This window comes from Gordionus sp. m RMFG-2023, chromosome 3 (genome assembly GCF_954871325.1).
Source record: "Gordionus sp. m RMFG-2023 chromosome 3, tfGorSpeb1-WG-v2, whole genome shotgun sequence".
In the NCBI taxonomy this organism is placed as follows: domain Eukaryota; kingdom Metazoa; phylum Nematomorpha; class Gordioida; order Chordodea; family Parachordodidae; genus Gordionus; species Gordionus sp. m RMFG-2023.
In genome coordinates this window covers 24,062,690-24,083,255 of record NC_088777.1, presented here as the reverse complement: position 1 = coordinate 24,083,255, position 20,566 = coordinate 24,062,690, and the positions used below count along the sequence as shown (strand labels likewise).

The 20,566-nt window shown below is 26.5% G+C and overlaps 1 protein-coding gene across 1 annotated transcript in view; it reads left to right on the top strand.

Moving 5' to 3' along the window:
- Window positions 1-9,520, top strand: part of LOC135926534 (clathrin heavy chain 1-like) — a 78,707-nt gene extending 69,187 nt beyond the window's left edge. Inside the window, exons 27-33 of the mRNA XM_065462443.1 lie at window positions 4,072-4,190; window positions 4,233-4,367; window positions 4,413-4,656; window positions 4,709-4,893; window positions 8,796-9,017; window positions 9,060-9,123; window positions 9,168-9,520. Coding sequence (XP_065318515.1) covers window positions 4,072-4,190; window positions 4,233-4,367; window positions 4,413-4,656; window positions 4,709-4,893; window positions 8,796-9,017; window positions 9,060-9,123; window positions 9,168-9,301 — 1,103 coding nt within the window. The 3' untranslated portion in view covers window positions 9,302-9,520. The remainder of the gene's footprint in view (window positions 1-4,071; window positions 4,191-4,232; window positions 4,368-4,412; window positions 4,657-4,708; window positions 4,894-8,795; window positions 9,018-9,059; window positions 9,124-9,167) is intronic.
- Window positions 9,521-20,566: the final 11,046 nt, after the last annotated feature.

The following is a 20,566-nucleotide window of genomic DNA, read 5'->3' as shown; positions in this document are numbered from 1 at the left end:
AATATTTTAATATGACACTTGTCATATTCGTTTTTTTCACATTTTTGAAATTTTTTGACACAAAAGGGCAAAAATAATATTTATTTATAAATTCAATGAAGATGTTCCTTGAAAAAATGACAATTATCATAATCGGTATTTTAAACATTATATTTTTTTGACGCTAATGGGTAAAAATATGTATTTTTAACATATTAAATTAAAATTTCAATAAGATGTACTTTATAAATGTGACAATTGTCATACTCGTTATTTTTTGAATTTTTTGGACCCAAAAAGTATAAAAATATGATTGCTAACTCTAATAGAATTTCAGTGAGATGTACCATTGATTAATGACAATTGTCATTTTTTAAAGTTATTTAATTTTTTTTTGCATAAATGGGCTAAAATAAGTATTGCTAACATGTTAGAATAAAACTTCAGTGAAGATGTACCCTAGATAAATGACAATGGTTATAATCGTTATTTTTAAAGTTATTTGCATTTTTTGACGCAAATGAGTAGAAATATAGATTGTTAACATAAATAGAAATTTCATATAGATGTACCATAGAAAAGTGACAAACCGCATCGGTGGCTTTATGGGGATATACTTATTTTGTATATTTATTTCTGTCCCGATAAAGGATGTAATAAAATGCCAATTTGCCCGTTTTGGGGGAAAATCTATTTTTACCATATGTTTATAAATTTCAAAATCTTGACATTAAATTTATAGGATGTTGATTGTATCATATTGATAAATAATATTCACATGGTTTTTAAGTTTTTTTCCAAAAATCTTACCCTGAATTCAGACTCAGCACGATTTCGCTGTGAGTATACAAAATTTTTTATTAACTGTGAATGCAGGGTTATATATTTTAATAGATATAGAATTAAAATTTTTACAAATGTATAAATATTATGAACTTGGAATAGAAACCATCAATTGAAGGTTTTTGTAATTTAATAAATATATTAAAAATGCCGATAGACATTGAATTGATGTCTTGTTTGAGGAGATTGTAATTCTCTCTATTTTTTATGATTCGCCAGAATACTTAAAGTTAGATTGTCTAAAAACAGAGGAGAAACGGGTAGAATTTTTTCGTAATAACAATAAATCCCCATGCTTGGAAAAAAATTGCGAATATGTCTTCTCCTTACCTCATTCTAATGCCTCATCCGAGCACATTTTTAGCCTGATGAGGACTGCCTGGAAAACGGATTGCTTTAACAACATTAGAGGCCGAGCTAATGGTTAAACAAATTTATATGTCATGCCAGGAATTTTATAAATATCTCATGAACGACATAAACGTTTAGTTCGATTATTTAAATCTCAAATAAAATATAATTAACATTATATTTAATTCATATTTTTTTATTTATACATTCGCATAAAATAAATATATTTTTTACATTGTAAATCAAAAATAGAGAGCATTGCAATATCCTCAAATAAGGCAGCAATGTCTATCGGTATTTTTAAAATATTTGAACATTTTAATATAGTTTTAGCAATGGCGCCATAAACTTTATTGTCAATTTTTAACTGTAAAGATGAACACATCTGCAGCATAATTTTGTGAATCTTTGTTAAGATTCTTCTGATTGCAACTGCACATTAACAGCATGTAGTAGATTTCCTACATGTGAAATCAATCCTAAATATACCTCTGCCATTCATTATTGAAAAAAATTTTCAAAATGTTAGGACAGCTTTTATGATCTTTATTTAAGAAATATTTAAAGGTTTATAAAATTTTAAAATTCTATAGATGGCGGGTATTAGGAACATATCGCAACCAACATTGTGCTGACTCAATTCTGTAAATACACTCTGGTTTTTTCCAAATTCACTGAGGCATTATTAGATCAGAAAGTTGACATGTAATTTATTGATAATCCCGAATCTGCTATATTTACCATTATATGGCTAGCAATGTCTTTGGATTTTTCACTATTTGAGAGGAAAAAATTTAATACTTTTCTTGGAACATCGTTAATTTTATTGAAATAGCGAAGGATCCCAATGTCTTTGGATTTTTCATTATTTGAGAGGAAAAAATTTAATACTTCTTGGAACGTCGTTAATTTTATTGAAATAGCAAGGATCCAAAAGAAATATTTTAATATTTCCCTTATAAGATATATCTGTTAGAAAATTGCATATGTATGCACATCTTTCAAATCGTCAATAATTGACCTCCTGAATTCAGGTTCTAAAACATTGATGCTATCCTTGCTCATTTTTGTTCTACAAGTAAAGTTTTCATTTATCTTGGAGTCGTTAAATATTATGGGGAAAGATTCTACCTACATTGTAATGATAAGTAGCTCTGTGAATTTTGTACTACAAGATAAGTGATTACAATTGCTGCAACCGTAGTTGCATCTGTATTATTTCTTATTTTTGGAGATTATTTTTGTTTTGCAATGGATGTAGATACACTCTCCTGCACTGATTATAATAATGTGATTGAACAATAATAAATAAAAATATTATCATTGAAATGAGTTCAATATTACCTTATTATGTATTTAAACGTGATACGTGATAATTAAGCGCCTATCCTTATAATGTTATACACACACAAGGTATATTTCCAATTTCGGATGTTTTGCGAGACATTCGCATAAAATATATTTTTTACATTGTAAAATTAAAATCGTTTGTTTTTTTATAAAATTTTATCTTGTTTACATTATTTTTATATTTAAAAAGGATATTAATATATTTTAATAAATCAAGAAGTTATTTTATTTTGAAAAATAGTTACCGAATTTGTATTTACATTAATTATAAAAAATAATAGGAGGATAATTAAGTCAATTCAAAATGCCGGGCCCGGGCTTTTTTAAGCAAATTTTCATATTTCTCTGGCAATTTGAAAATTTTGACCTGACAACCCTGGTTACAACCCTCTTTACTAATCACTATCAAATTTAGCAGCAAAGATTATGAGCATTAAAATTGCCATATGTTTTTTTGTTTAGCCAAATATCAACATTGAAAGTTAAACAACGAAGATTGTGATAATTGGCACTTTTCTAAATTATTTCAATAAAATTTAAACAAAATATCTTTTTTTGAATGATTTCTCAAAAATATATTGGAAAACTTTAAAAATAACGATTATGACAATTTTCACTTTGATATGGTACATCTTAATTGAAATTTTAATTTAACACGTTAAAAAACATATTTTTTATGATAATTGTCATTTTTCCAAGGAACATCTTCATTGAATATATAATTTAACATCTTTACAATATAAATATTATTTTTACCCTTTTGTGTCAAAAAAATAAAAAAAATAACGAATATGACAATTGTCACATTAAATATTATCCTTAAAAAGATCATATAAAATAACATAAAAATGTTTAATATAAATATTTAAAAAAAAACTCCTTAGAAAAAACCACTCATTTAATATACTTTAAAAAATAGAAAATTTTACAAAAATGTTTAAAAAAAACTATAAAAAATCACAAAAGAATTCCTTCAAAAAAGATTTATTTACAAAAAAGATTTATTTACAAAAAAGATTTAAAATTCTTACGAAATCAAAATGTCCAAAACCAAACTCTTTCTAAACTTAAAAAAAAAATTTCTTAAAATTTTGGGCTTGAAAATCCCTAATTAAATGTAACAAAAATAATATTACAACATATCATTTTTTTTTATTAAAAAACATCAAATAAATAAATCCATTTTAATAATATAAAATAAATTATTTTACTAAAAATAAAAAATAATCAATGCTGGGCATATCTACGATTAACCGCATAAAATTTTTGACTAATTAAGTTTTAGCCGATTTTTTCACCTAAAATCTCCGCTACGCAACACTACTTATTATTTTTCATGACATTTGAGCTAATTTATAATTATAATATATATATAAATTTAATTTTGCAAAATGAATTTATCTTAATTGCTTATCATTGGCATTATAATAATATTATTAAAATAAGAATAGCTCTAGGTATAATGTTTAAACTTTTCTATTTTATAGAATATACCATAATCATTTCAATATTCAAGCCACCATACATTATAATTATTTATTAATATAGGGTTAGAAAGGGCTCATATGGGTATGTTTACTGAATTAGCCATTTTGTACTCAAAGTATAAACCGAAAAAGATGAGAGAGTTTTTAGAATTATTTTGGTCGCGTGTCAATATTCCCAAAGTATATTTATTTATTCTGAAACTTATATTTTTAATTATACAGGTTTTAAGAGCGGCAGATCGCGCTCACTTATGGGCAGAATTGGTGTTTTTATATGATAAATACGAGGAATATGACAATGCTGTGACTACCATGATCGCTCACCCTACTGATGCATGGAGAGAAAATCATTTTAAAGTTTAATCTTTTTCACCATCTTTATATAACATAAATATCTATTAGGATATTATTCCGAAAGTTGCCAACATTGAATTGTATTACCAAGCACTCCAATTCTACCTGGATTACAAACCAATGCTAATTAACGATCTACTAACTGTTCTTTCACCAAGACTCGATCACACGCGGTTCGTTAATATGTTTATCAAGAGTAAGCACATCGCACTAGTTAAACCCTACCTGAGATCTGTACAAAACTTAAACAATAAAGCCATCAATGAGGCCCTTAACAATTTGCTTATTGAAGGTAACTTATTATATTTGTATATATTAAACATTTAGATAATTATCGATATTAGAGGAAGATTACAATGGACTAAAAGCGTCCATCGAGACTCATCAAAATTTTGACAATATAGCCCTCGCCCAAGCTCTCGAAAGACACGAACTTGTTGAATTTCGAAGAATTGCCGCCTACCTCTTCAAAGGCAATAATAGATGGAAACAATCGGTTGAGTTGTGTAAAAAGGATAAGTTATACAAGGTAAGTCATTTTTAAAGTACGTATATGCTTCATATATTTTAAAAAGATTTTGGGCAGTGCAGATAATAATATTGGAACATGTGAAAATTTATCCAAAACTAATTATTTTTGGAATAAGTGAGCCTTGATACAATACATTTTTGTCCAGCATGCATCCTGATTAAAAATAAAGTATTATCATAAAATAACCCAAAACAATATAAATATTGGATCGGATTTTCTAAAATCGGCATAGCCTTACTAAATTAGAATAACCATAAATAGTTTCAATCAATAAAATAAATAAAAAATTTAAAATTATTTAACCCTTTCGCGCCCAGCGAGTTCATTTGTCATCAAAATTTTTAATCAATTAATTTTTATATTTAAAGAAACTAATGGTTGGTACTTAGAGATATTAATTTATAAAACAATATTTATTATTTCGTATTTTATCAGTAACCTGTCGAAATCATTATTTTATATCAAAGTACATGTATTTTTTGTTCATGGGAAATATTCCGGGCGCGAAAGGGTTTTAATCATTCAATAACACATGCTCACTATATTAATTCATTTTTTAATTAATTTCTTGGTATTTTGATTTCTATCAACACCTAACCCCAAGCCTGGAAAAACTATAGACGAATATACAGTTAAAATTATACAATAATTTTATTGTATGGACGAAATAAGCAGAATTATGCCAGGCAAGAAAGATTGCGTTTCGATTTTGACCAAAGACGGAAAAAAGAATACCATACATAAGAGATTAATTTTAGATAATTTGAAAGAAATGAGGCCTGATGTTAAAATTGGTTTTTCGAAATTTCCAAGCATTCTCCCAAAAATTGTATACTCGTTGGAGGTAGTGGTACACATGTATGTGATTTCAGCTAACACCAAAATTTTAAATTAATGATCATTGGATCAAATTTAACCAATGATATGTTGCCCTTTAAAACATACAAACATATTTTACACTTAATAATTTGTAATTCGCCTCAACCATCCAGTTATATGGGCAAATGTGATAATTGTCTAGGATCAACACATTTAGGCGATCAAATAGAAATATTGTTTCGTTCTAAGGACATCGACATACAAACAATGGCTATCCGTAGATAGAACCACTCTTCAAACAATAACCAAACCAGTAGGTGAATTTATCAATGCCTTTTTTGAAAAAATGAAATCTTTATTACTCCATTTTTTTATTTCAACGCAACAATCGTTGTATCAACAATCTAAAATTGAACTTAGACGAAGACCAATATTTAATTTTGTGATTTTTAAGAAAACTATAGCTTTATACTTTACTATGAAGTACAAAATTATCATTGGAATAGGGCTCAATCCACTGTTCACCCTTTTCTTATATATTATAAAGATAATTTTGCCAATATTTGTTGCCTAAATTATGTAATGATATCCGAATCTTTGCAACACAATACAATAGCAGTACATAATTTCAACAAAACATTGGTAAATTTTTTAATTAATAAAATTTGTAGGCCAAATAAAATTTTTTATTTTCCGGTGGATCCGCTGCACAGTATAAAAATCGTAAAAATTTTATTAATATTTGCCATCATGAGATGGATTTCGGGGTACAGGCGAAATGGCATTTTTCTGCTACAGCACACGGGAAAAGTGTTTGTGATGGGATTGGTGGCACTGTTAAAAGATTAGCCGCTATAGCTAGTTTACAAGGCCTTACTCAAAGTACACATCATATGAATTGTATGAGTTAGCTAAAGAAAATATTAATGCCATATATTTTGAAGATGACCAAAATAAATTATGATTACGAAGATCTATTACTCAGGGAAAGATTTTCAAAAACTAGATCTATATCTGGAACACACAAAATACACACCTTGATTCCAACAGATCTACATCAATTTAAAATTAAATGTATTCCAATTCAATAGAAAGTACTTTAGAATAGTTATAATTTAATGATGAAAGTATAATTATTGAAGAAATATCAGGATACCTAACGTATCCTTACTATTCTAATTGGTGGTTAGCTTTGTTTTAATGAAAAATCAAAACCAGGAAGATATATATAAAGTTTTTACACCTATCCCGACCTTCTAATTCCTTTACATTTCCAAGTATAGACGACACTCTTTACTTGCCCAAATGTCATATCTTAACATTAGTTTCACTGTTAAATGCTACTGGCCGTAGTTATACATTGTCGTCACAAGAAAGTAAATGCGCTACCGAAAAATTAGAATCCTTTGAAAGTGAGTTTAAATTTAAATTATATCAATTTTTTAAATATTTAGGGCGCCATATATGAAATGCACAAGATTCTGATTCATATATTCAAGAAGTCGAAACTTAATTGAACATATTTTATTAATATTTATTAAATATATGTTATATGGGCAAAAATTTTTATAATAAATTATAAATAAAGTAATAATTTGAATTTCTTTTATCGATAGACAATTTCTATAATTGAATGAAAGCCCCATTTATTGTTATTTTCACTTACAAGATGAATAATCCTTTAAATTATATCAAATAGTTCAAGAAAACCCATTAAAAACTGATTAATATATAATTTTATACAAAGACGCCCCCTTTCGGGAAAATATTTATACACTTTTCTAAACATTTTTATCGATTTTGAGAATGAAGATGGCCGCGTCTCAGATTAATTTTTTTTTATAAATATTAAGGAAGAGTTTAATAATGTCTACAAAATTTTTAAAAAAAATTGAAGGTCGTATTATTTCCGAAAAATCGTTTTTAGTTTTTATATATTAAATAAAATAACCGGAAATTGGAAAAAAAATAAAAAAAATTTTTTTATCTAAAATTAGAATCTTTGTACGTAATTTTGATATTAAATTTGTTATTTACAATTATGTAGTTTTTAAGATATGCTTAATTGAATGAAGGCAGATAATGGTAAAAATACGTCATTTTTGCCATTTTGAACCCTAATATCTTCAAAAATATAAATGTTAGGAGGCTAAAATTTTGGCTATTTCTTAGTTACATTGACCTTTCTTTGCTTACCAAATTTTAAAAAAATCGAAGGGGGTCGGCCGAATTGTGGTTGATTTGTCATGGAATGACTCTTATCCCAATGATGGCAAATTTATTAAAAACTTTTTTTATTAATCTAAAAGCTTCATGAGATTCCAAGCATCAATTCATAGAATCGGTGGATAAAATAGTTTGGTTCAGCCTTTTAATTTTTTAAAAATCAAATTGGGATATACAGCTAAATATAAAATGTAGGGACCTATACCTTTTGGAAGCCCGGCCGATATATTAAATTGATATCGGCCGATAACCGATCCAAATATCTGATTTGTATTCTGTAATCAACTAATCTTAATTTTTAATGCAGTAAAAATCGTTCCATTTAAGTCAATTTTTAAAAACGACCAACTCACTTCTATCCAGAAAAATATTACGCTAGCCTGAAGATTTTGCTTGCTGTCACAAAGGTTTGGACATCTATTAACGAAATCTCGAGTTTTTAAAAATGGCAATTTTGCATCATTATATAGATCACTTATATCATCTACTTTTTAATTGTATAACATCTATAATTTAACTATACAACATAAACCATAAAAATATATTATAATGATTTATAGTGTATATTCAAGAATCTAAAAGTACAAAATATTTTTATTGATAAAGCACTTAGTTATATAATATCATTAATCTATTAATGGGTAACAAACAAATATATTATGAAATTTAAAATAAATTTTCTTAAAATTAAGATGCCATTTTATCTGATCAGAAAATTTTATAATATTCGATAACCTAATCATATATCGTTACACCTCTAATAAAATGTAATAAAATTGTTATTTTTTAATGCTTCTGTTTATAAATATTTAAAATAAAAAAAAAGATATTAATCCATATTATTTAATTGAAAGGATGCCATGGAATATGCTGCTGAGTCTCGAGACAGAGATATTGCGGAAGAATTATTAGAATGGTTTTTGAATGAAAAACGTTTTGAATGCTTTTCAGCGTCTCTTTACCATTGTTACGATCTGTTGAGACCCGATGTTATATTGGAATTAGCTTGGAGACATAACATTATGGATTTTGCTATGCCATACATGATTCAAATTTTACGGGAATGCACTATAAAGGTATTACCAATTTTATAGATTTTATTCAAAATATTTATTTAGATTGACAAATTGCAAGAATCCGAGGAAACCCGTAAAGATATGAAAGCTGAAAATATTGTATTAGGTAAATAATGCGCATGATTTATATTATTGATTTTTGCAATTTAGAACAACCTAGATTAATGTTAACTGCAGGTCCAATCGTACCACCCATATACAACTCGGTTACACAATTTAATCAGGGCGCACCACCTTATGTAAATCAACCGACTCCATTTTCATATGGAATTCCTCATAATTAATATACTTTTATTTTTTTATGTATCCCCTTTTCATAATCTTTTAAAAACATATTTTTATATTTATTCATATTTTTTATCACTTTTTTGATAATACTAATATTACTTAATATATTTTTTTAAAATTATTTGTTATGAATGTTGTAAGATGTAATTTTAAAATTTTTACAGATAATTCTTTTTGTGATACCATTGGGTTATGAAAACAATATAATTTTCGATTATGAAGAATAAATTTATTTATTATGCTTCAGAAAGATATAAATAAAATTAAAATAATTATTCATCAGCAACTGGAACTTTTACAGTAATTATATGATTTGTTATTTCTTAATTTTTTTAACTTGTTTGAGTTATTGTGTAAATAACTTATAAAATTTAGCAAAAAACTGTTATAGATTTATATTATCTCCATCGGGCTTAGTTTTTCAAACCTGGCCAGGCCCAAAATATTTTTATAAAGTTTTGCACGGCCCGAACCCAAATTTTTTTTTAAAAATATAGAAATTAATTTTTATAATTACTCAAAATAAACGATATATGTTATATGGCGTCTACTTTATAAATAAAATCACATATTTTTATTTTACATAAAAAATTCAACATAAAATTGATAAATTTAGATATATTTTAAAAAATTTCTAAGACCCGACCCAGCCCGAATTTTCTTAAAAAACTTTTGCAGATCTCTAATTTATATTATATTTATCTAGTATCACGGTAAAAAAATTTGTTTTTTCTTTCACTAGCGTTTTTCGAATGGATATAAATATAGAGAAGAGTGTAAGAAAATGTATTATTAAAATATACTTGTATAAAAAACAATAATTGCATAAAGTTAAATAATTTTTTAATAAAGTTGCATCAAAAATTTGGGAATGTTTTACAACAAATCATATTGTATATGAGTAAGCTAGTATTTAAAAACATTTTATATATACTTTGTATTATATTTTTGGAAGTGTCTATTTCAATTATGTTGGGGTGTACCGATTAGAGATCTGCAAAGTTAGGCCCGAGGCATCGGGCCGGGCTCGGGCCTAATTTTATTTAGAATAATGGGGTTTGGGCCGGGTCGGATCTTCGAAATTTTTTTAAATATATCTAAATTTATCAATTTTATATTGAATTTTTTATGTAAAATAAAAATATTTGATTTTATTTATTGAAACTAAACGACATATAACATATGTCTTTTATTTTGAGTAATTATAAAAATTAATTTCTATATTTAAATAAATTCGGGCCGGGCCGGGCCGGTCGGTAAATTTTTTTAAAAAAATTTAGGATTCGAGCCGGGCCGGCAAAACTATTTTAAAAAATTTCGGGTTCGGGCCGGGCTGGCATAACTTTTTTAAAAAAAATTTCGGGCCGAGCCGGGCTTGGAAAATTAGCCCCGATGCAGATCACTAGTACAGATACCATTTTTTGGAGGCCGATCCAATATGTATCATCATTTTGTATTCTGTAAGCAATTAATCGTTTTAATTTTTAATGCATATCTTTTGAGTCGATTTTTAAAAATGGCTAACTCACTATTTTTTTTAGAAAAACATTACGCAAGCCTGAAGATTTTGTTCTAACACAAAGGTTTGGACATCTATTAGCTAAATTTTGAGGCTTAGGCAAACTTTTTGGCTAAAATATTCGGCTCAAATGGAGCGATTTTGCATCACTACATCATCTATCTACTCATCTCATATACTTTTTAATAGTATAACATCTATTAACTATACTATAGTAAGTCATTTAAATATATTATAATGATCCCCCCCCCCCATAACCTCCTAAAATTAGAATTATTTTTCTTATTACGAATAATTTTATTTAAAAAACGGTTTTAATTTATAAATAAAATTGTATACATACGATATCAAAATGAAATATATTTAAAAAAAACAAATAAGAATTTTCAATTTTAAATGATAACATGGTTAAAAAAATATATATTAAAAATTATATGTAAAATATTAAATATCAATAAAAATATATTATAAATTTTTTCTAGCTAGATATTTATAAATTTAATAATAAAATTTATATTGTTAAACTAATTAGATAGTTTTAAAAATTTTAATTAATTTTTAAATAAAAGAAAAATCATTTAATTTGGTAATAATGCGAAAGTAAAGGTGATTGCTAATATGTTTGGGATTAAAAATTTTAAACCTAGAGTAGTTTCTAGATAGTCCAATCTCTTAAATATTGATGCATCTACCACTGATGATATTTATAAAGTAAATATTTTTACTCCCCTTATTACATTTTTATTTCAAATTAAAGGAAAGATTTTCACAATTTTATTGTAAACAGCTTTTATTCTTGCCGTTTGAATCTAAATAGACTTGAAACGCGAGAGCATATTAAGAAAATCTCAGTGTTTTATTCTGATGAATTATCAGGATCATATAATAAGTTACTTGTGATGTCAAATTTTGACAGAATAGAGTAATCTTTGAGAACAAAATATGCTTTGCAGGCCCTTTCCATGTTTAGGTTCACTTTAAATTACCTGCCTAATATCAAAACATTGCTTTTTATCTTAGCTACCTTACCGATTAGCACTTGCACTAATCAAAGGTCTTTTTCATCTTTGAAATGGTTAAAAACCTATTTAAGAAATAGCACCGGTGAAGCCGTTTAAATGGATTCGCAATATTAAATATTTATAAGGAGATTATTCTAGATAAAAATTTGATTCTTGATAATTAGCCATATTTCAGAGAAAAATAGACCTCTCTTTATAAATTCAAATCATAAAATTGCTATATTATTATATTCTTAGCATAAAATTTTTATATTCAAACGGTAATTATAATGAATTCTTATTCATAATATTTATATATTATAATATACTATTTTTAATAAAAATAATCCATTTGCAATAAGAATTAGTGATCTGCATCGGGCCTAATTTTTCAAGCCCAGCCAGGCCCAATATTATTTTAAAAAACTTTTGCCGGCCCGAACCCCAAATTTATTTTAAAAAGTTTTGTCGGCCTATCCCGAATTTATTTAAATATAGAAATTCATTTTTATAATTACTCAAAATAAAAGATATATGTTATATGGCGTCTAGTTTTTATAAATAAAATCAAATATTTTTATTTTACATAAAAAATTTAACATAAAACCCGGCCTGAATTTTTTTTAAAAATATTAGGCCCGAACTAGATTTTCCTACTTTTGCAGATCTCTAATAAGAATCATTTGTTTTATTAATATACTCATTTGTATTAATTATAATTGTTAAATTAGATGTTTTTAAATACCGTAGAAGAATTACTCATATATTGTAATTTTATTTTTTTTAAATATAGTTATTTAGAATAAATTTTTAATATAATCTATATAAAATTTCTACATTTTGAAATTTATATTTATTGTATATTATAATTAAAATAAATTAGTTCAATAAAGGGGTGTTATTTATACTAAAGTATTTTAATAATAAATAAAATTTATAATGAAATTATCTGCAAAGTTTTGTTATATGAAAAAATTTAATTAAAATAATTATTTTTAACATAGAATAAGATATATTGAGTGAATTTCTTTCTTCTTTCTACACCGAATGGATTGAATTAATTTACAATTGACTAAACATTGACAAAATTTTCAGAATAATGCTTTCAGTCGTGTATTAATCATAAATTTGACCAAAATTTTGTTACTAATATTTTTTCATTTATGCTGGCTACTATAGTAGTTAGACACTAATAAAGCACAATTGACAAATTTTTAGGTTTGGGGGCGAAGCCCCCCCCCCAAAAAAAATTCCTTTTACCCCCCCCCCCCCCCTTACCATGAATCAGTCCTAAGCTGCGCCACTGAATGATCAGTTATAGTTTATATTCAAGAATCTAAAAGTATATATAATATTTTTATTTATAAAACACTTATTTATATAATAATATTATTCTACATAATAAATAACAAATATATTTTGAAATTTGAAATAAATTTTTTTTTAAATTAAGATTTCATTTTATCGAATAAGAGAATTTTATAATATTACCGATATATTTTAAAAAGATGAAATATAGGCCCTGATAAAATATATCGGTGCATCCCTACAATTAAGGATATTTTATAAAAATAATTGATACGCAAATATTTGTCAATAAAAAGTCAAAATGATTATAATCGTTATCTTACAACTGACATCGCTGCTAATTGTTAATATGAAAAGTTTGCAGGAGTCATTATATAATCATGCAAATCAGACTGAACAAACTTTATTCCAAGGTGATATATGTTGTGTAAATCTTTATTGAGTGACTTCTAGTTAAGTTACAAACTTCGGATAAATTTTATATAGCAATGGCTTTAAGGAACATGTATACAAAGTTTTATTCTTGACCCTCAATATACTCTATGCAAAAAAACTAGACGGGGATTTTTATAATTTTAAGGTAAAAAAATCATAGTTGGTAACGTTTTTAATCTCGCTAAGGTATCTTGGGTTGATATAATATTATTTAACGTTACCAATAGCTCAAGTTGCCTTTTGGATTCAGTGAAATAAATATATGGCCAATTTAACTTGGAACTATGGTGGACAATAGCAGCTAGGTTTAACATCCAGATAATAAAATTAATAATTTATGATAAAACATAGAAAAAAGAGAATATTAATGATAAAATTTATTATGAAAAACTATTGTAAAGACTTCATTTTTCTAAAATAATTTATACATTTCTTTTTTACAATTTTCATTCTATATATATATATTATTTTTTTTATAAATATTTTCATATATAAGGATTTTATAAAATTAAGATTTAAAGAACAATTTAACAAAATTTAAAAAGATATAGAAAAAGAAAAGTACGAAATAACTTTTTTAAAGGTTTAATTATTCACTATCTCTTTTTTTACATATTTAATTTATAAAATATTAGCTGATAAAACGTCAAGAATGACAGGGAATCAGAATTTTCTCCTTATGGATAAATAATATTTTACCTTCAGTTGACGATGGGTGAATCAGAATAGTATAAAAATTTACCGTATTCATTCTACCAAGATTTCTAGTTAAATATATTATGGAAAATATGGAATAAAAAAAATATGATTTGTCTTTTAACAAATTTTCCACATTCAGACACAATGGTTTTTGCCCCCTCATTTCGTATAAAATCTACATTCATCTCAAAGAATTATTTAAATGCTTTTAAAACTTCCTAAATACTCTTTTAAAAAAATACCTGCCATCATAAATTCGAAACAATTTTTAGGGGTGATTACTCACAAACACTGTGGTGGTATCCACCCCATTACAATGGGCTATTTAAAAGATTATTAGCAAAAATAATTGCCACGGGTCAAAATCCAGGGTCTTAACTTATAAAATATAAGTATCAATTAGGATTTGGTGTTAAGGTAGAAGGCAAAATAGTTTCATATGCTGGGTGATTACTCACAAACACTGTGGTGGTATCCACCTCATTACAATGGGCTATTTAAAAGATTATTAGCAAAAATAATTGCCACGGGTCAAAATCCAGGGTCTTAACTTATAAAATATAAGTATCAATTAGGATTTGGTGTTAAGGTAGAAGGCAAAATAGTTTCATATGCCATTTATATTATATCCAAAATCCTCCTCCTAACATGGCTACTATCAAAGTAGACTTTAAAAATGCTTTCAATAGCAAATTTCATAAATTGTTTTTATCCCAAATTTCCTGTTTATTCAAAATTCCTAGAGACATACTGTAGCATTAAAACTCTGAAAGGATCCAGCAAGGAGCACACGTCCTCGTTTATTTTACCTTGGTATTCATTATCTCATCCATTATCTTAAATTTGAATTGGATATAAATTTTTGGTATCTTGATGATGGAACAATCTGTGATGATCTTCCTAAAATAATTAGTTTTTAATTTTTCAAAGCCAATTTGACTCATTCTTAATAAGTCCAAATCCAAAATCTGTTTCCATGATAACAATAAACAAAATCCTCTTCTAGCAACATAAATTTTTTTTATTGAATACATAAATAATAAAAATTAAAAATATAAGGAAATTAATATAATTTAAAAAAAATATATTCAAACATGTTTCAAATATTTGTACATATTGAATGCAATAAGTATATATCTATATATACTTCATTAACATATTATAAGAATAATGGAAATTTTGGAATTAATCTCATCAAAATAAGGTAAATTTCTGATTCACACTTCATATAGGCTTTTCTGATTTATCCATCATCAAATTAAGGAGAATACCAATTCCTTGTCATTCTTGTGAGACATCAGCTAGTAATCATATAAAATGCAAATATTTATTAGATTGTGGGAATGGATCCTTCCTTAAGGGATTTTTATTAACAATGGAAGCAACAAAGCTCCTTGGTAAATTGTTATCCTCACAGTTTTGAATAAGTTCGCATCTTCTCATGATATGGATCCATTGTTCAAGATGATCTTTATATAAGATAATATATTTTGGCACAGGTACATGGGTTAGGTCATATTTTAATTTTTTAAATATACCCAGCTGGGCCTAAAAATTTTAAAGATATCCAGATCGGATTGTATATTTTAAATAGCCATTATTATCTATAAAAATTGAAAATAAATATAATATATTTTAAAAAAATCCAGACAAGGCCATGCCAAAAATTTTAAAAAATATCCAGGGCAAGCTACGCAGGTCTCTGATATATTTATTACCTTCAATTTAAATATATAATCGGAACATATAATTTTCATTTTATTAATTTCATAAAATCTGTAAAAATTATATTTATGTGCTCAATAAAAAAAATATTCCTAAATGAATTTTTATACATTCATTTGCAATTTAAATCCAAAAAATTTATTCTTGCTAGATGAAGGTTTTGTCTAACTTAAACCCGCCTATTCTATAGATATACTGAAAGATATTGGGCTGGTGAGTGGGAGGGTTAAAAAATATTTTTAAAACAATGGGTAGGTGAATTTGAAATATATTTCAGTCAAAATGTGCAACTGACTTCTATTTATTATTAGATATTATTTTTTTATTTCATAATTTATAAGTCTAAGTGAAAAACATTAAAATAATACATAAAGAGCCAAATCAACCTATAAAATAATTTTTAAAAATTGCACAGGCAAGTTAAACAAAATTTTTAAATAAATGAGCAGGCAGGTGCATCAAAACTTGCCCATTACAGACCTCTGGTCAAGATGACATCGGAAACAGCAGATCATAATGTATTTTACCACTGAAAAAGAATCCATTATAGATGATATGTGTCTGTCACTTTTTGTTTCAATGACAACATTTTCAGGCCCAATGGGAATTTAGTTAATGCCCATTCCAAAGGACGGAGCCACCAAGTTGGATTAAGAAAAAAAAATAGCAATTTGGATTAAGAAAAAAAAATGATCTTTGAGATTCGAACCCAAAGCCATTAAATTTGTAAGCGATGCTCTTGCCGATTAGGCCTTAGACGCTTTTCAAAATTCACTATTTTTTAAATATATATTATAAACAGTGTGACATGTCTTTTATATATATTATCATTAAATAGAGGAGTTTGATTATAAAATGAGTTGTTAATATTAATTATTTATTATAGTTTTTAATTTAAATATCTTATGACCAGTTGAAACATACCATGTTTAGACTGGAGGCAGAAAATCAACTTTCACATAAAATCTAGCTCAAAAACTAATAAATATAGATACAGCTTGGATTCAAAATTTATTTTAAGGATTGGGCCTCACATTGATTATAAATTTGTTTGATATATTACCTTTAAACGTTTTCTCAAGTTGAAGCTATTAGTCTTGTTTGAGGATAAAACCTTATGGCACATCTTACAAAGAAATTTATACCCTTTGTTAATTTTTTTATCGAAAATTAAATATTTTGCGAATTTAGGAAAAGAAAATTTAATTTCCAGTGAAATTACTTTGTTATGATACATTTTAATATTTTGAAAACTAGATTTATAATGCATATTTCTGAATTTCAAAATAAAATAATATATATTTTATGTGTATTATATAAAATTAAAAGTAGCGCGCTACTTTAACGACACTGATTTTGAGCTAATGAAATTCCCTCTCCCACAAAAATATATACGTTATATCACTACGAGCAATTTAAAAGAATTATAATTAAAAGTTTTTAATCACTAATTCAAAATTTAAAAAAAATTTCTTTTTATGGAAAATAATATTTATGAGGGGGGGGGGGACCTAATAGTGCTTCCTAACTCAGCCAAATCCTGGATTGCACAATTTTATAATAATTAATTTCGCAGTTTTTAAATCAATTTGTTTAGTTTTTAATTCATGTTTTTCAGTTTTATAATAATTGACTTCACTTTAAATCAATATGGTCAGTTTTTAATTCATATTTTCAATTTCAAATATAATTATTTTTCAATTTTTGTAAAATTTTCCCAAATGTAGTGGGTTTGGTGTTTAATAAAATTAGAATTTTTCCTCATTAGTGTTGTTAAATCTCTTGGTTGGGTCGAATTGGCCTAATTTTTTGTCGAAAATAAGTGAGCCAGACCCATTGCAACAAATGGATCGACTAACTATAGACCCCCTAATATAATATTTTGTATTTTTTGTTCATTCATATTTTTAAAAAAGTTGTATATTCTTTATTTTACCAATCAAGTTATGATCGTAAACAGGGTTGCCAGGCCAGAATTTTTTAATTGCGAGAGAAATTTGGTAAAAATTTTTATTTTGCGGGAGAAATATTAAAATTTTTTGCCGGCGCGTTTATGAAATGAATTAGTTACCACCCTCCCCCAATAATTCTTATAACTTTATATAGATAATAACAAAGTAACAATTTTTAATATTTTTTAAAATAGGTAATGTAGACTATAGAGAATACTCGCATATTTTTTCCAAGTTTAGAATTTCTCGTTATTAAGAAAAAAAATACACTCATTTCTCAAATGCTTTTAGACAATTTATTTTGGAGGATTCTGGAGAATCATAAAAAACAATATAACAATCTCCTCAAACAAGATATCAATATCTAGCAGTATTTTTAATAATTTATAAAATTACAAAATCCATTAATTTATGGTTTTTGTTCCATGGTCATAATATTTATACATTTGTAAATAGAATTATTATAATCAAATTTTGATTATTCGAAAATTGTTTTAGTAAAAATATCTGCTTCATCTAAAAGGCCATTAATTGGGGCTTGAACCATTGAAAATGAAATTTATAACAATAGGGACATAAAATTTATCAATTTTAGTTGTAAAGATTAATACAAATGTAACATAATTTTGTGGATCTGTATTAAAGATTCTTCTGATTGCATACCCTTTCTCCCGATATTGGGGAATATTTCTCGATTTCCTATTTTTCTCTCTTCAGTGTAGGTCTGCCTCTTTACCGGCCAGCATCAACCCTATATCGGTGATTTAAATTTTAATAACGATATAATTTTGTAATATTGTTTTTAATCTAAATAAAAACACATTCATATAATATCGCTTCCACTCTATATCGGCTCTACACCAGCATATCGTGTATTAGATCTACACCCCCCCCCCATCCCTTGATTATAGTCTTTTGTTATATTCGGAATTTCCACATCAATAAAGGATTGTCAATTACTGGCCATCGTTTTCTACTAGATATTGGATATATTCCCATAAAGGATGATCGAGGATAACGGGTTTATTATCATACCACTTACATATTAAAACATTATTATTTATGTCTAATTTAAAATCTACTTATCCACTTCCTCTTTTTTTCAAACTTTTGTCATCTTCCAGACGGTAAACGATATGATCTTAATGCTCTCGACATCAGGACCGTAGCCAGGAATTTTCAGCTAGGGGGGCCAACTGCTTACTTGAGGGGACCACTATTTTTTAAAAATAAAGCAAATAATTAAGCATTCATAGAAATCGTTTACTATTTTTATAAAAATTTATTAATGTAGTATGAATACACGATAATACTATAATATAAATAATAATATTATAATATAATACGACGGTTTTTATTTTTAAATTTTAACATAAATGAATTAAATGATAAATTTTGTGTTATTTTTTTTCATAAGCCATCAATACTAAATTTTGCTTGCATTGATCTTTCGTCAACTCTCTAGTGCTTGAACAACACTCTTTATTGTATAGAAAAACTCCAATTGGAGTCTTTTTCACCATCAAATAGTAAATCTCGAAAATTTATAGGTGTTTTACGTACCCTTGATGATTTATGGGGAGTGAGATTAAATTTTGCTAAAAGTTTTTCAGGCTTAATTTTAAGCAAATCAAAAGAATTATCGCTTCTTTTATTTTTTAATATAATGATAGTGGAATCAATACAATTTTTAGCAACCACTAGATCCATACCTACCTACTGTAGATACTTATTTAGTGGCTCAGTTGTTATTATATCTCATAAATTATAATGGACAATATAACGTAATTTATATTAATGCATTGAGACTAAAGACCAGAGGCTTTGACTGAATAATGAGTGGAAACCTCTGAATTAAGAGTTTTTTTAGAAAAGTAAAATAATACTTTACCAGTAGCCTCAAAATTCTCATAATGATGCGAGATGCTTCTAAATAGTCTCTTAAGAGCATGCATGGCCTCCATATTCACAGGATACGTTAAAGCGCCTAAAAGATTATACAACGCATTGGTTAAATTAAAAAAAATAGAAATGATAGCAACATCATTATACCAGTTTTAACCACAAGATGCAACATGTGGTTGTAGCAATGTATAAAAGGAACTTTTTTATTATTTTTTTTGAAGTAGGGTTTGCACTCCTTCATTTCGGCCAGACATAACGTTTGCCCCAACATATGTCTGGCTTATTATATTCGATGAATTAATTAACTCATTAAGTTTCTTTAAAATGCAAGTAATAATGCTTTCAGCAGAGAGACTGTAAATTAATAATTCCTATTAAATTTTCTTGGACTTCTCCAGAAAAAATATAGCAAATAATTATGCTCAGATTTTTACAACCTTATGCATCTTTTGTCACATCAGCCTTAAGACAAATAAAAGTCATCTCACTTTTGTTATATTTATCTGAAATATATTCAAGCACCATATCTGCCATAATAATTTTGAATCTAGGGTGATTTTTATTAGTCATTTTTGGGTATAAATTTAATAATTTTATTTAATTCAGGATCCTTTTGGATAGTGTATAAAAAAATTGCTATAAATAGTCCAGAAGAATAAATTATGATTTCATCAGTTGCATCATACGTAATTTTTGTTGAATCAATCCCACTAAAAG